This window comes from Anopheles funestus, chromosome 3RL, assembly GCF_943734845.2.
Source record: "Anopheles funestus chromosome 3RL, idAnoFuneDA-416_04, whole genome shotgun sequence".
Lineage (NCBI taxonomy): Eukaryota > Metazoa > Arthropoda > Insecta > Diptera > Culicidae > Anopheles > Anopheles funestus.
In genome coordinates, this window is record NC_064599.1 from 25199459 (window position 1) to 25215065 (window position 15607).

The 15607-nt window shown below is 41.7% G+C and overlaps 3 protein-coding genes across 7 annotated transcripts in view; 1 reads left to right on the forward strand and 2 right to left on the reverse strand.

The window, feature by feature from the left end:
• The window catches only part of LOC125768796 (HIV Tat-specific factor 1), a 60108-nt gene extending 54350 nt beyond the window's left edge, over positions 1-5758 (reverse strand). The window contains exon 1 of one of the 2 annotated variants that reach the window (XM_049436914.1): positions 5648-5758. The gene's annotated coding sequence lies outside the window, so the exon portion shown is untranslated. Of the gene's footprint in view, positions 1-5610 lie in introns of both variants that reach the window. The other variant, XM_049436913.1, reaches the window with a different exon arrangement.
• Positions 1227-5803, forward strand: LOC125768795 (X-linked retinitis pigmentosa GTPase regulator). The gene is made up of 5 exons (XM_049436912.1): positions 1227-2264; positions 2386-2619; positions 3826-3990; positions 4067-5584; positions 5666-5803. Exons 1-5 carry the CDS (start codon positions 2207-2209, stop codon positions 5737-5739), a joined length of 2049 nt encoding a protein of 682 aa, XP_049292869.1. The 5' UTR covers positions 1227-2206; the 3' UTR covers positions 5740-5803.
• A 629-nt stretch (positions 5804-6432) lies between these two features.
• On the reverse strand, positions 6433-15549 carry LOC125768801 (peroxisomal targeting signal 2 receptor). Of its 4 annotated transcripts, none has more exons than XM_049436923.1 (5): positions 15329-15549; positions 8411-8616; positions 7804-8196; positions 7537-7739; positions 6433-7463 (listed from the first exon to the last, which is right to left on the reverse strand). In XM_049436923.1, exons 2-5 carry the CDS (start codon positions 8609-8611, stop codon positions 7295-7297), a joined length of 966 nt encoding a protein of 321 aa, XP_049292880.1. In that variant the 5' UTR covers positions 8612-8616; positions 15329-15549; the 3' UTR covers positions 6433-7294. The 4 variants fall into 4 exon arrangements, with proteins under 4 accessions (XP_049292880.1, XP_049292878.1, XP_049292879.1 ...); XM_049436921.1 differs by lacking the exon at positions 15329-15549 and adding an exon at positions 15082-15297; XM_049436922.1 differs by lacking the exon at positions 15329-15549 and adding an exon at positions 11411-12193.
• Positions 15550-15607: the final 58 nt, after the last annotated feature.

A 15607-nucleotide genomic window follows, 5' to 3' on the forward strand; every position in this document is an offset into this window, starting at 1 on the left:
GTTGGTTGAAGCGATGCACCTTCCAGACACGATATGGAAGTTTAATCCGCCGGCTGCTCCACACTTCGGCGGGGCATGGGAGAGACTGGTGCAAACGGTGAAGCGCACTTTAAACAACATGCGGTTTGCACGTGCGCCAACAGATGCGGTGTTCGCGAACTGGCTGATGGAAGTGGAGTTGATAGTAAACTCAAGGCCGCTCACGCAAGTTCCCGTAGAAAGTGAAGACGAAGCGCCATTGACACCCAACCACTTTATTCTAGGCTCATCAGCTGGGACGAAACCCCTTAGCAGCTTAGATGACTCGGCGGCCTGCCTGCGAAACAACTGGAGGACATCTCAAGCGTACGCAAATGTTTTTTGGCGAAAATGGGTCACCTCATACTTGCCAACGCTAACCAGACGAAGCAAGTGGTTCCAGACGAATCGGGTTTTGAAGGAAGATGATCTGGTGCTGGTTGTCGACGACAACCTCCCGCGTGGATGTTGGCCAAAGGGACGCGTAGTACGGACAGTACCATCGAAGGACGGAGAAATTAGGCAAGTGCACGTGAAACTCGCTAGCGGAAAGGTTCTAGAGCGGCCGGCAGTGAAGATCGCTGTTATTGACATTGAACCACGAGATGGTGTTTTGACAGCTCAAAACACCGGGGCCCAGTGTTCTGCAAAACGGTTCAATTGAACTTTCACTGCCACGTCGCGTTCCCGCTAGATGACGCTAGATAGCGATTTCGGCTGAGTGAGGAGCTTCGGCTCAGCGAGGATATTCGGCTGAGCGAGATGAGTGCCGCTGAATAAAAGCCCACCGAAGCTGGCGCCAGGGCTCTTGCCCTAGCGACTCAGAGAACAAGCAGAGGTTTTTTTAACACCATACCAATTCACCACACACAATCCACACACTAACACACAAAATACACGTGTGCAATATAGAGTATAGTTAAAGAAAACTGCGTGTCGCGAGTAAATATTTAGGGAAAGAAATCCGTGATTGCTGGACGCAATCTTTGTTGCTGGACGCAACAAGCGACCTTTTTTTTCCTCATGCCGAGCAATTTGAAACGAACATTTATTATGCACGGAAAATGCATTCAACGAATTAGTGAATCTTTTCTGCCTGAATGTATGCAATGGAAGTAGGCATGAAATAAATTTTGTTTTGTGTTAAACGGTTCTATTCTTTTAAAAATCTATTAAATTAAATGAAAAAAAAACAAACACATAAAACCACGAGATGGATGTAATTATAACAAAACGGTAATAATTACATATAACGACTTTTTTTTAAGTCATCAAACAAGATTCCAGCCATAAAAAAGGCCACTGTGTCTCTTCTAAAAGTAGATCATAAATGAAATGCCCGTAAATAGACACGCTGGTACCAAACGCTGGTGGGAACCATTGTCTCGTGAATCAATAATTTCCGGACTAACGGACTAAAGCTATATTCATGTAGCAAACGGACGCGATATCTAAATTATCAAAGATTCTATAACGTTCGGCCTGCGGCCCACTTAATAACCGGCGTATGGTGGTCATAATGGGTTTCCACTATATGAAGCGACACTTTACACCACACAGTTACCCACCACGGTCCACTTTCCACCCTTTGCCGTAAATGGATGTCATCCAGTTACATGCGATCGAGGTTCTCTCATCCGCACACTCAACACATGGAAGCAAACCTTTTTTTTTTATATCATTCCCTTCATCAACGGCAGCCAAGTGTCCAAGGCAGACCAAAGCACTAGAACGCAATCGAGCATAGACTGACCCTTTGAAGGATACTTTCTCTTAGTCGTGGTAGTAAACGGCTCTATACCACGACTACTAAAACGTAACCGACGTGTGAGTTCGCGCCACGCCACGCAACGTTTGGACGTTTGGCTGGGAAGGTACCTGCTCGCAAGTATTTGCTAGACCACAGTATCGAACGGACCACAGGCAAACCAACAACGTTGGAGAATCAAAACGAACCATAGGGGAACGAAACTAAAAGGCTTTCCTTCCCATTACGTGCCATCGACAGGTGAAGTGTTTGCAGAATGTGTTAATCATGCTTGGGAAGTGGTAAACCTGTAAATAGGTCAAATCGGGATAGTGTTTGCGAATGAAAGCGAGTATACGTCTAAGTTTGAACTGAAGAAATATTTTAAAAAACATAAGTAATTTTACTCAAGTTTTCGGCATTTATCATATGCTCGTATAAATGTGTAACACAACGGACCAAAACGGAGGTGGCATGCATGTGGATATTGAAGTTCCAGGTGATTATCCGTGTGCAAAAAAAAGAAGCTCAAACATTACTTTGTATCATTAGAATTCTTCTAAATCCATCAAAAACCTCTATGTTACCTTTATTGTCCTTTTCGAAACCCATCGCTCCAGACACGGGTGCAGTGTTTACGTTGGGAAAATCGTACCTTTTCGATGATACGATTAAAGAGGAAACAACATCACAGCTCGACTCAACAAACCACCGACCGGAGACCAACGGTAAAGATGGTGTACCGGAACCCACCACAAAGGATGTGCCGATGCGACAACAAAGTTACTTTTTTGTCAAAAATGATCCGATCGTGAAAATTGTCTGTGGCAGCAAACAAAGTGGAGTGATATGCGGTAAGTGTTGTCCCGGTATTGTTTACGGTAGTGTTGTGTCACAAAAAAGGTTCTTAAGTAACATTCCTAGGGTGAAAGAAGATCAATTTCAGGCCGGTACTTTCCTGTACGCAAGTGTGACAAATTGATGCTCAAGTTTTGCTTTGTCTATGAAAGAACCCGGAAATGAAAACGGATTATAAGTGCTTTTCGGCAACTCATGATAACAACAATGATGAAGCAGAAATTGTTATTATACGTAGACATGGCATTCTTGCACAACTGAAGGAACTTACCAATCCAACATAGATTTTTTTGTTCCAAAACATTTTTCTTGTCAAGTCGTGCACCTTCACTTTCTATGCTTTGTGATTAGCATACTAAGAACAAAACAAAATTTACAACGTTTTATTTCCCTGGCCAAGCATTCTTTCTCTCACAATTAAAACATTAGTGTCAAGAGCGATATATCCATTTGTGGTGTCGCGAAATATAACCGTGGCGCTATGTTGACCTTTCGCTACAATTAAGCGCGTTCGTGAACTTGAAAAAGACACGAACACTCGATACCGGCTGTATTTTCTCATTACAACACTTTCGCCTTTTGCTCAACTTTTGTCCAAACCGAGCAAACGAGACATCTTATCGGGAAAAATGAAACCTCCCTTTGGCGCTGCAAATTAATGTCGCCACTACTAGGACCAGTAGGTGTTTGTTGTCATGCAGAAAGGGCACCCCGCTAATGTAGCATTTGGCAATCGGTATTTATCCAGCTGGTGCTTACTGTTAAATTATAACCATATATCTATCGCCCAGAACAAAGCAACAATACATCCGGACTGAACGTTGAAAATCTCGCTTGTGCACGTGTGAAGCACTGGCGCAATCCGTTTTCGTGTTAACTATTGCCCTTTTACACTTCCCCCTCCGATTACACCGATTATCGTGGCCAGTGAAAGTTCAGCTACGAACCTAGGGTTCCCCAACGAGTGACATAGATGCACGCAATCGCACAATTAAGGCGCACACAAGAACACAGTCCGGAGGTATAATATTTACACACTCATCACATCGCATTGCGCCCAGAAAATGACCAGACATCGGTAGGAAATAGTGTGGGTTCAGGAGTTTTTTTTTTTTTTTGAAATATTACGTAGGACGGTTTAGGCTTCTTCCTTCAATTAATCATTCTTTTAACCTTTGTGTGTCGCAATATTTGAATTCCAGAATCGGGACGACTGTTCGTATGGGGTCTGAATGGACACGGTCAGCTTGGATTGGGCAAAACGGAAACCATCCATAAACCATCCTGCGTGCGCACGATCAAACGTCTCAAGGAGCGTGTCCAGTCGTTTTGTTTCGGTGGAAATGGATTCTGTGTTATACTATCTGGTACGTTTTCAATTAGTGTTCCTAAAATTATATTTAAAAAAAAAACTGTTTTACCCAGTTCTAAATCATTCCACAGAATCTGACAAGGTGTATTACTGTGGGAAAAATGTATTCCCTTTCAATGCAAAGATTTCCTCCTTACTGGAAGCGACTACACTTCACAAAAATCCCACCGATAACAGTGAATACACACCGTTCCCGGTAGAACTGCGAGAATTCCATCACCTTCTAGATGAATCTAGAGAGGAGCGTTTCACAGAGGTAGTGGCCGGTTTCAACCATTTCATTATGCTCAGTTCCACCGGAAATTGTTACGGCTGGGGATACAACAGTCACCAACAGCTGGGTGGAGTCGATTCACTTAAAATACTCTCCCAACCGGAAAGGATTGCACTGGAGGAACCGGTCGGACAGGTGTTCTGTGGCAACTACTGCACACTGCTCATCACGACAGGAAACATACTTTATTTGGTGGGAAAATTTCAAAAGATCACTATTCCGGTGTTAAAACAGCTGACGAATTGCATTCTGCCGGAGAGCGTGATTGCAGGCGAAATTACCGGATGGGATTGTGTCTACCTGTTGTTAGCGTCCGGCCACGTATACCGTTCCAATCGGATGAGAAAGGTGGAAGATCTACGGTTCGAACTATTCGAAAATTTAGATGGATTGTTGGCGGAGGATGAATTCGTTATCAAGATCGCATCAGCAAACGATTGTGTATCGTTTATTACCAGTGCCGGTCGTCTGCTAACGACGTACGACGATGACTGCCCCTTCACAGCGTCAGATCATTTCAAAGAGCTAACAAAATTCCGTCACTTCAACGTTACGGACATTGCCAGCGGGAACGAACATTCGCTAGTGTTGGCTTACCCTGCCGTAGAGCGTCTAGATGTAACACATGCTCTCGAGCTGCTGCACAATGCTACACCGATACCAACCGAGCTGCAGATGGACGCCCAAAAGGCGCAAGAGTTTATCCGCAACGAAAAGAGACGGTTGCGCAGGGAGCACGTGGAACGTGAGATTTCCAAGGATGAATCGATTGCGATCGAAACGAGCGATCGAGGCGATTCGGACGTGCGGTTTATCGATAACGGTGTAAGCATAGCGAATGCCATTACTCCCAACGGGAAGCGGGAACACAAACGACACCATCACCACCACCAGAACCACCTGAGACCATCCGACGCAGCTGATGCGGATGATGAGGCGGACCGTTTCTCTGCCCACAAGGATGTCGGACTGAGGAAAACGCACACACCCAACATAAGTCAGCTGATTGATTACAGTGATGACGATAATGATAGCATCTCATCTCAGTCCACTTTCAACGACGAGGAAGAAGAACATACAGACACTGGGAAGCATGCCGGCAAACATACGGAAAACTACAATGGCAAAAATGGAAATAAAAATGATAGCAATAATAATCGCAACGAGGATGCACGTAAGCTGAGCCTCGGCAGCAAGCTAAACGGTAGCATGGGCAGCACAAAGTCCAGCGACAGGATGCGTAAGTTCTTCAAGGAGCTCAAATCGAAAAGTATGGATGTATCGTGCAAGAACCCGGGTGTCGTTTTAGACGATGGTGAGTAGTTTGAGGTGATGATTTACCGTGTATTTTGAAGCACCTAACAGGATGATACGTTACGTTCTATTCCCTTGGCAGATGTGAAGTATTCCAAAAACGATCAGATTATCCAGGCAGAGGATCGAGCGTCGAAGGTGTGCACACTGATGTGAATCTGTTCACTTTTGTTGTTTCTTCATACTGTACACACTTGGCAAATAAATCACTTTAAGATAACCGATTGCATACCGATTCTTTATATTCTACGTAAACAAAATAACTATTTGTTTCACCCTAGATTGTCGTACCCGGCTAATTCTACATTTTACAAACCAAAACGCACTGTTTTCGTTACAAACACCGCTTGTAAACTGTACCGGCTTAGGGGGAAAAAAACGTAAACAACTTTGCGAATGCTAAAATGTCAGCTAGAACTGTCAACACAAGCACTGTGGGAAGTTCCTTCGTCATTTATACATTTATATTTAAAAAATAGTTTTCATAATTGTGCAAAAAGTGTACATTAAAATTAAAGTTGTGCGACAGAGCATCATTTTCATGTTTTGTGCAAATAAAATTAAATCAAAACATATATTTGGGTACATCTATCGGGCTGCGCGAGTATTTTGGCTGCGTACTTTCCAATTTACGTTACGCCTGAACTCAAACAGTCACGTGGTTGACACAGTCACGTGGATGAAAGCTCAACAAACGCTTTACAATTTATATTGAGCAATTGTCTTTTATTTAGCATAGATAATTAAGAGAAGTTTAAAAGATAAGCAATATACACACGTCGTAATTAAAAAAAAAAAACTAATTTAAAACAATCATCATTTCTTTCCATATCAAATGTTTGAATCACGTTTCTCAGACACATATGCATATATTTCCTGTGTGTTTGGTTTTTCACAAATTTATCTATCTTGTTTTTAATACCATGCTTTTTTGTAATATCCCGAACTATAATCCATTAGCCTAAAACAATGCTTGCACCAGCACAAAAATAAAACCCAAAACCCTACCTCGCAATAAACCAAGCGCGTTGTGAAAAGAGAAAAAGAAACATGTAACCAAGCTGCAACGATCTTCAATGAAGAGTAATAAATAATAATATAAACAGTTAAAGTTTAATATAAACTACCATCAAATTGCGCACCGTTCTATAATTCGCTGCCGCTAAGCTTCCTTTACAGCTGTACCACGCACCATGTATGTAAGTATCATCTACCGCAGCTCTACCATCACCGAGTGTTTTGATTACAACTGTACATCGAAACATAAATTTTACACCATCCTTTCCGGACGGTGTTATTGGCGCACTCCCATTTTTTTTGACGCCCTTGCACGATTACTTTCTGTACAAATAGTTAATTTCAATGTGACAGCCTCCCGCCTACAGGCCTGGTGCCAAGAGTCACAGCATCCCGGGGAGCCTTGTTTTGGTCTACTTATCATCTAAATCACAATTTTTCCCACTTTCCACTTTTGGCCGAAATACAAAATTTTGGCTTGCCGATCCCATAGCCCCGCACTTTTCACGGGGTTAGGCTTTGGAACGTACTACACCTTAGGACGATTGGATGTGCTGTGGTTGAGTTGGGGTGGGGGATTTGTGGAAGGGGACACATAGATCACACGTCTACACCTTACTGGCTACATCCTTCGCTTGAAGTCACATTCAAAAGGAACTGTTGCGGTGGTGTGCACCTTCCGGCACGATACCGCCTAGATCTTATCCGATAGGCAATCCGGCTTGAAAACGTGCACCAACGAGTCCCATCCACAGTCGGCCAGCTGATTACGGCGACGTCTGTTCCAATCGAGCCCGTACGTAAACTCCGAATGATGTTTGATCGTTTCCATAGCTTCATTGCTCTTCTTAAAGTCCCATATTCTATTGAGTGAGAGGAAAAATGACGGTTATAACTTTTGAAATTTGCTTACGGGACACGCCACACAATACAGACCTGGTTGTAAAGTCGTATCCCACGCTGGCCAGTACGGAGAAATTGTGCGGTGAAAATTGTACTTTTCTTACGGCAAACTCATTGCCCTTCAGTTCCGTGATCGGTACGCCGAAGTTTCTCAGGTCCCAAATGCGTATCAAACCGTCCGACGCGCCAGTAGCGAGAATGTTCGAGTCGTGTTTGCACCAATCCACCGTTAAGACCTAGAATTGCAATTCGAGGACACCTGTACTTGTATTTTCTATAAGATCCCCCCCATCTACGTACCTCTCCATCGTGCGCTTTAATGCTTGCGATCGGTAGATCGTAACAGAGGATGTCCCAAATCTTCAGGAAACCATCGCCACTCACGCTAGCAAACGTGTTGGGGATGTGGGCCGCAAACACGGCATTGTACACCAGCTGCGTATGGCCGATGTACGTGCTGAGCGAGTTATTCCGGATCGGATCCCATATCTTCACCGTACTGTCCCAGCTGGCACTGATGAAGAGCTGCTCGTACGGTACCTTGCTCCAGTCCACGCTGTAGATCTCCTTCTTGTGCTCCCGGTACACCATCGACGGTGGCCCATTGTTGCTGGACACGTTGGTGTTCCACAGCTGGACACTGCCATCACCCGAACCGGACACAATGATTTCCGGGTTCGATTCGGACCATGTCTAAGGAGGGAAAAAGTAAGAGGTGTCAGTTTAGAATTCTTCAAATTGGTGCCACTTCGTCAGCATGTTTAACATCAGCTTCTTTAGACAATTGTAGCCCTATCTCTTATCTTGACCAATTGCCCTGTTTTCCAACATTTCTCGCTCACAACGTGTTGTGGGGATTAGGTTACGCGCTAGTGATAAGATTACTTCCTCCCTTTCTAATACGTACCACGTCAAACAGACCGTCCGTCCAGTGATGGGTTCGCTTCTCGACGATCCCGCAACCGTCCGGTGTTAGCTCAAGAAAGTACAGTGTGCCACCACCGGCCAGCCCATAGAATTGGCTCGATGCCACGACGAACTGGTCCGGGTTGAAGGGCGAAAAACGCACACTGTACCCGTGCCGGTTGGTGGTGAAAAACGTTGACATCCTTCCTGAAATTAGACAGTGGCACAGAATTTAGGTTAAACCAGTTAGTATGCAGGAGGGTTCGCTTGTTTTATTTTTTTTTGGGCACTCTTAGTGCTCGTCTTATCATACGTATGCCACCCATGCCCTTGGGCTTTAAACGGAGCCTTACTTGTGCGCACCAAACGAAGGAGCACTATCTTAAACAACTGTTATTTACACCACACATTGCGTGGCCACGGCTTGATTGTACGGCTTGATTTGACGGATTTCGCGTTTTCCGCCCGCTAGATGATAACGTGCCTACCGCTTCTACGCACACACCCACTTTGCTGTACAATATCTTGCAAATGTAGCAGCTACCGGATCGTTTGACCAAACCAAACCAACGAACGTAGTGGGTCACCAAAATAAAAACAAACTCACGGCGCCCCCAACCTTGGAGACCTTTTGCGATACACGCGCCCCATGAACCGACACCGCGGAACTATCGATGGGAAATGTCCGCCACAACCACAGAGCACACAACCGCGGCAGCATCGCCACCGCGCGATGGTAGAAAAAGATTGCATTATTTATTAAACAACCACCGAAAAACCGGGGGCAGTAAGGAAGAACTACGACTGTGCTCGGGCACACACATTCATATCGCGACCGGATGAAGTAGGAATGGATGAGAGCGACGGTTTGAAGAAGTGGTTGAAGAAGATGCTGACGGCAATGATGATGATGATGATGATGGAACAACAATTCCATCGCCACGATACGACGGTGAGGCACGAGCGCGCACGTAATCAAGTCGTTTGGTACACGCTTTTAGGTAGCGGAAAGGTTGTGCGCGATATTATGACACATACAAGACACGACCGCGAATTAAAATCGCATCGCCTTGGTGTCGCCGCGTACCGAACCCGGCACAGTAGTGCTGTAGTGGTGGCGTCCGCCCGTACGCACACCACGTGAATGGTGAGAACGCGCGCGCGAACACCATGGCGCGGTTATACGATATAGCGTCAAAACAACACCATCATTTAAATCATCGCGTCATCGTTCGTGGCAGCATCTTGGGACGTGTTGAGCGCGAAAAAGGTAAAAACGTGCGTACTTTTCGCGCCTTTCGCATCGAGCGCATGGAGCAAAACGCGTACGAGAACAGGGAAAGTTTTATACCGACGTCTCTTTCACGCACAAACGGGCAGATGAGATGCGGGTAGAGTTGGGGTGAGATAGATGGATGCTGCATGAGATGGAAAGCGTCGAAGCAGCAATGATCACACAGTTCGCGCGATAGGGAAAATTCTCTCGCGAGAAAATTTTGTTGCGCTTTTCCTGTTCGCACTGGTTCTGACTCTTTCTTTTGTGTGTGGGAAGATAACGCAGCAAAAAAAAAATAATGGACGTCTTCTCACAAAAGGACAAAGAAAGTGCATCTCAAGTAGGCGTCAATCAAGCGTGATCGTTTGCGAAGGAAAAGCTTTGCTATTTGAATTTAAATTACTATTCTCAAAAAAAGATGCTATGTTTGTACAATTCGGGTGATATTTACGTAGAAAAAATTATATTAAAAACACGATTCAAAATGTTTAAGTTATGTTTATAGCACAATTATTAATTAATGTTTGTAGCTTTCTGTTTTGTTAATTTGGTGATGGAAAATGTATCCCATTCATGTTGTTTTTAAAAAATATTAAAATCATTCAAAAATTAACTAAATACGGTAAAATAAACACAAATAAACACACCATTTTTAACAAAAAATATTTAGTTCTAAACGTTTCAAAAATTTTATCAAAAATTGTGATTTTTTTTAATATTGCCAAACTTGTTTGTATTAAAAAAGCAAAACAAAAAATCTGGATCAGTTCAGTGGAATATAAAAAAGCACCTCGAGTTAAAAAATTCGATTTTTGATAGAGTTCAAAAAACATTCTTTAATATTAAAACTATTGGGTTAGTTATTTTGACTGGTACGTTTCATTTTCAATACATTACTTTTTCAGGGTTAAAATATTCCTCTAGTCTATTGTAATGTACGAACTCAGAAAAAAACATTTAAATGTAATCCAGTTCTTCGAAATTGCCTTTAAAGTAGCCAACAGCGAAAGACATCTTACATGCTTGGTATTTCTAGTGTTAAAATTGTAATAAAATTACCAAAACCAACTTAACTTCTTCCATCAATTTGAACAGGTAACGATGAAGAAGATTCTCTTGCATGAGTAAGATCATCAAATATAGGATGACTAAAACAATGCTATTAAGCAGGCATTTGACACTAAATGTAAAACTTCATAGAACAATTATAACGTAACCAGTCGCATGAGAATAATCTACTCGACACGCGACCAGTTTAAGATCTTTGTCCATGCTCTCTTGAATGATCTCTTTGAGCACGAGTATTCGCTTTAATAGCTGATCATTATTCAGTTAGCGATAGGAGTCGAACACAGCAGAATAATAACTGAAACAAGTGCTTAGTTTAGGGATCTCACTACGATCATGTGGATCCTAAAAAGAATCAAATCTATTTAGAAGCAAGTATTTTGCCTTCTAAAACCACATTTAAAAAAACAATTGCTAAAGCACAAAAGAGCGATCACGCGACCAAAACCAACCAACTTCAATCGCATGTTTTATGATTTCACTTCACTCTTACACCACACACTGAGGTAATAATTTTAATTTAATTAATTAACATAAAAAAATCACAAAAATATAAAACGATTACATTCGACCCTTTTCGAAAGCCTTTCAAACAAAACCAACTATTTCCCTCAACTAAAAACGGACCAAAAACCCGGCATAACAAATGCCACTCACCAGCAGAACCGTCCTTTGCACTACTAAACTTGTGCGTGTGCACCCCAAAAATGCACCTCACAACGACTTCACGCGACTAGAAAAACTAAATCGCGCGCGCGTGTCTGGCGTACCAGCAATCTCAAAAACGCTACTCCATGTGTGTCCGGTTGTTTTAAGGTTTTTATTTTCCCCGTGCAGTATCATCGCATTGCCATGTTCCTTTCCCCTCCCCCGCTGGACGTTTCTTGTTTCTTTTGAGTGTTACGCGGTACAAGCGTCTCATCTTCAAGCCGCGTCAAAAACTTCTTCTCCCTCTGTTTTTTTTTCCTATTTGTTTCGACTACCCAAAAGGAAAAACTACTAACGCGATGCATCCAGACCTCGTTTTGCGATCCAACAAGAAGGGAAGCTGGGATGCATGTGTTTATGAATAGAAAATAGGCAAAATGCAACAGACTAGGGCATGCTCGGTACGTTCCCTGCCTAAGGCTAGCAGAGAAGAGAATGAACAAACCAACAACGCAACAGAGAGAAGAAAAAAAAACGAAAAGAAAGCAAACGTTCCACAAAACCAGAACCCGTTCAAAATAGTACAAAACGATCGAGAATGTCTTACAAAAATCATACCGCGGCACGCTATGTTACGATGCGTATGTAACGCGTCTCCAACGCGATCGTATGGCCGCCCGATCATCGCGCGTACCAAAGGGAGATCGTCTTGGCGCACGTAAAGCAGGGCGCGAAAACACAAATCGCTACGGCAGAACTCGGGGTGTAACAAAATAAACTATCATGATGGGAAGGGAAAGGAACAGGCAAAGGGAAAAGTGTTCACCCAAAACGAGCGATCGTCGTAGGTCAGGGTGGTGAGAATTAAAAATTTTAGTATAAAACTTTATTCGCATTTTTATGGAAGCGTTTTTTGTTTCTTCTGCTTCGTGCACAGTTGCACAGTTTACAAAATGATTCATCCCCTGGTATGTGAACTGGCACAGCAGTTCGAATCGGTTGTTTATCAACCACGTTAAATAGTTTCCTGCCAGATTCAACCAATAAATTGTAGAATTGTTTATTTTTGCATTCGTTCCCATTTTCTGTTTTTTTTTTGGGTTGCCTTCCCACACAATCCAACGATCATTCTGTACGCCAGCAGCATGCAGCACTGCAAAATGTTTCCGATCTGTACTAAAAACTGCATTTTGTGCATCGCGATCGAGTAATTTCTTTTCTGCAAAAAAAAGGTGCTTTTGGTGCAGTGAAATGGCAGGAAACGAAGCAGCAAATTTATTTATTTTGCACGCTTTTTTTTCTTTTCCCTTTTTTTTGGGTGTAAACGTGCTGTTAGCTGTGTGCTTTGCCGTGGCCCTTACCGTGTGTAGCACTGTACACTGTTGCTTCCGTGTTCCTATTTTTAGGGGTAAAGTTTTGCATAAAAACGTGTGTTTTTTTGTCACTGAGGAAAAGAATCGGTTGCGTTTCGGTTTTTGGTTGGTTTAGATTAGGTTGGACTTGGTGTGTTACAAAGTGTCTACTCATTTGTTATGGATGCGGATTTTTGCGAAGTGGGTCAAGCCAACAATAGGGTAAAACTAAACGCTTGGTATGAACGTATTGAGTAACACTATATCGTATTTATTAGGTAAATAGATAATAAGAAAACAATTGTGTTATACTGTCCAACACAATCTACAAATTTAAATAATTTGAATAATTTTTAAAAACAGCTTTAATTTTTGAAAAATATTTCAAACAAAACAATAAAACTTTTTATCAGTCTGTTTTCTCCGTTTAGAAAATGGAAAGACAGACAAAGACATAAAATAAAAGTAAATAAAACTGCACAAAATCGTAGTAATTAAAAATTAAAGAACATGAAAAACGTGTTGAATATTAAATATAAAAAAAACATTTCAAATTAGACAAGAATACATTTTTAAATAAACATTTTTCATAAAAAGCATTAAATTAAAATACAAAAAAAATTGTTAAACAATAAACTCATAAAATTACAAAGCTGTGTAGGAGAATAAAAGACAAAAGTCAAATGATAGATATGTAAAAATTAAGTGCTACAATATTTAAGTTTTCCACAATGTTTAAACATACACAGTATAATGTAAAAATATCATATTTTTCTATCACTTATTATATAACAAAAATTTTTTTTAAACCTTTAATAATAAATAACCTTTAAATAATAATAAAGAATAAAATATAATAAAAAAACAAAAATATGTATCGAACAAAGAGATTTTTCGTACGCGACCGTATAATGACAAAACCATGCCTAAAAAATAAGCAAAAATGTGCAAAACTAATAAAATTGTACATATTTATGTTTTTTATAACTTTGTAGATCTTTTTTTTTAACAATCTTCTTTACATTTTCTCATTTCTTATCTTCAAACTAATGACCGTATAAAATTTTGTTACGCGCCACAGTAATAAAACGCATCAAAAACGGGAAAACATGAGGAGAAATATACTTATTCTTATGACTACTATTAATGGTCTCCTTTTCCTTATTTTTCTTATTTATAAGAATATTTTCCCTCTTCTGTTTGTAATTTTCTACTTCAATTTTCCTCTACCATTTACCCCGTCAGGACGCGGGAATCAGAAAACCCGTACCCAAAAAGCACGTGCTTCGCACAAACTGCGCAATATCCCAACGACTAGAGAGATGGCTTCCCTGTTTTGTTACAGCGTACGCTCACCAGAACCCAGAGAGCAGATCATTGCGGCAGCAGAACGAACTGCTCTCCAGCACCGGGCGAATCATCATTCGCTCATCTCCAGCATCTCTTCTAAGCACCCATCCGGTCTCGTTTCCGTACCGTACCGTACGGCGCATCATCGCTAGGGAGCATAATTTTTCCCGCATTTTCCTTCATGGCGTCATCGGCGTCGTAACGCGTCGGCTAGCACCCGTTTTAGATACGCACCGTACAGATCCTGCACCCTTTCGCCCTGAACCACGTACGACCTCGCGCATAAAGGTATTATTAGAAAATTAGGTTTTTTGCCCAAAAACCAACGGCATTAAGCAAAATAAGAAAAATATAAAAGTTTGCATTGCCGGCCGTCAGAAAATAGTTGAAACATGGCCTTTCTCAGCATCCAGAAGGTGAAGTAAAAATGGAACCGACCGTGTTGTGGCGAGAGACTCGTACAAGCGTCCAACACTTGGGAAAGGTCGTCAGCAACAACCGTGTCTTGTGAATGTGTCCAAGTGTGTATGTGTGTGTGTGTGTGTGTATGTTAATATGTGTCCCCAGAATAAACGGGGGGATACAAATGGAGAAACATTTTGTATTATTTTTGGCGAAAATTTGTCATCCAAAAAGGAGTAACACGATAAGCAGCACAAGTTTAATTAAGGCTGCAAGGAAAAGGTGAAAATGTTCCAAAAAGGTAAAAAATATTGCCAAACAAAAATAAAAAAGCAAGATAGACAAAAATCACGGTTGTACAGATAGAAAATGGAGGAAAAACTAATCAAAATGTTTCATTTGTTAGTGTTAGTGTGTATTGTTTCCTGTTAACAAAAACAAAAAAAAACACGAACACATTCTTCATTTTTAAACAAAACCACAAACGTTAGGGAATAATTATGGTGTGAATTATGGTTTCAAACGGAGGTTTGGTAACAAAGTGTTGTGTAAACTAGTCCGATACGTTGTGCTTACCATGGTTAGTGTTTGGTTTTATTGAGGCCTTTTTTCTATACTCTTTTACTTTTTGCAATACATAACCAGAAACAACGAGCTACCTTTAGTGGATAATTTAAACGTTTTTTGGTAGTAGTTTTGTTTTTTTTTTTTAATTGTGAAAAGAAAAAGTTGTTTGACTTTATTTTCTTATTTTTCCATTCTTTTTTTTTGTTGGTTTGTTTTAGATTTGTTTGGTAGGTGATATTATGGAATTTGATCATACAAACAACCAGATCTAGTGGATTTGTTTCGAATAAAACACGCCGTGCCGAGAGAAGTCACACTGAACCAAACACACACACACACACACTGTGGGCACTTTTGTCGGGAAGGATCCGTAGACGCACGTACACGCACCAAAGGTAGAGTAACCGTACAATAGGACACACAGAGCAAAAGCCTGCGAGCTCGAGGCTATCGAGGCCAACCACCACGAACGCCTACCAGACGTCCACTGGTCCGGCAGAAATGTGGAGACACTCGTGCAAGGCCATCGAGCCCA

Coding starts and splice junctions, on each gene's coding strand:
- LOC125768795 (XM_049436912.1), top strand. CDS start 2,207: ATGTGTAACACAACGGACCAAAACGGAGGTGGCATGCATGTGGATATT. Junction 2,265..2,385: donor TGTGGATATTGAAGTTCCAG/GTGATTATCCGT, acceptor CCATCGCTCCAG/ACACGGGTGCAGTGTTTACG. Junction 3,991..4,066: donor ATTCTGTGTTATACTATCTG/GTACGTTTTCAA, acceptor ATCATTCCACAG/AATCTGACAAGGTGTATTAC.
- LOC125768801 (XM_049436923.1), bottom strand. CDS start 8,611: ATGTCAACGTTTTTCACCACCAACCGGCACGGGTACAGTGTGCGTTTT. Junction 7,740..7,803: donor TTAAAGCGCACGATGGAGAG/GTACGTAGATGG, acceptor TTGCAATTCTAG/GTCTTAACGGTGGATTGGTG. Junction 7,464..7,536: donor GGATACGACTTTACAACCAG/GTCTGTATTGTG, acceptor CTCACTCAATAG/AATATGGGACTTTAAGAAGA.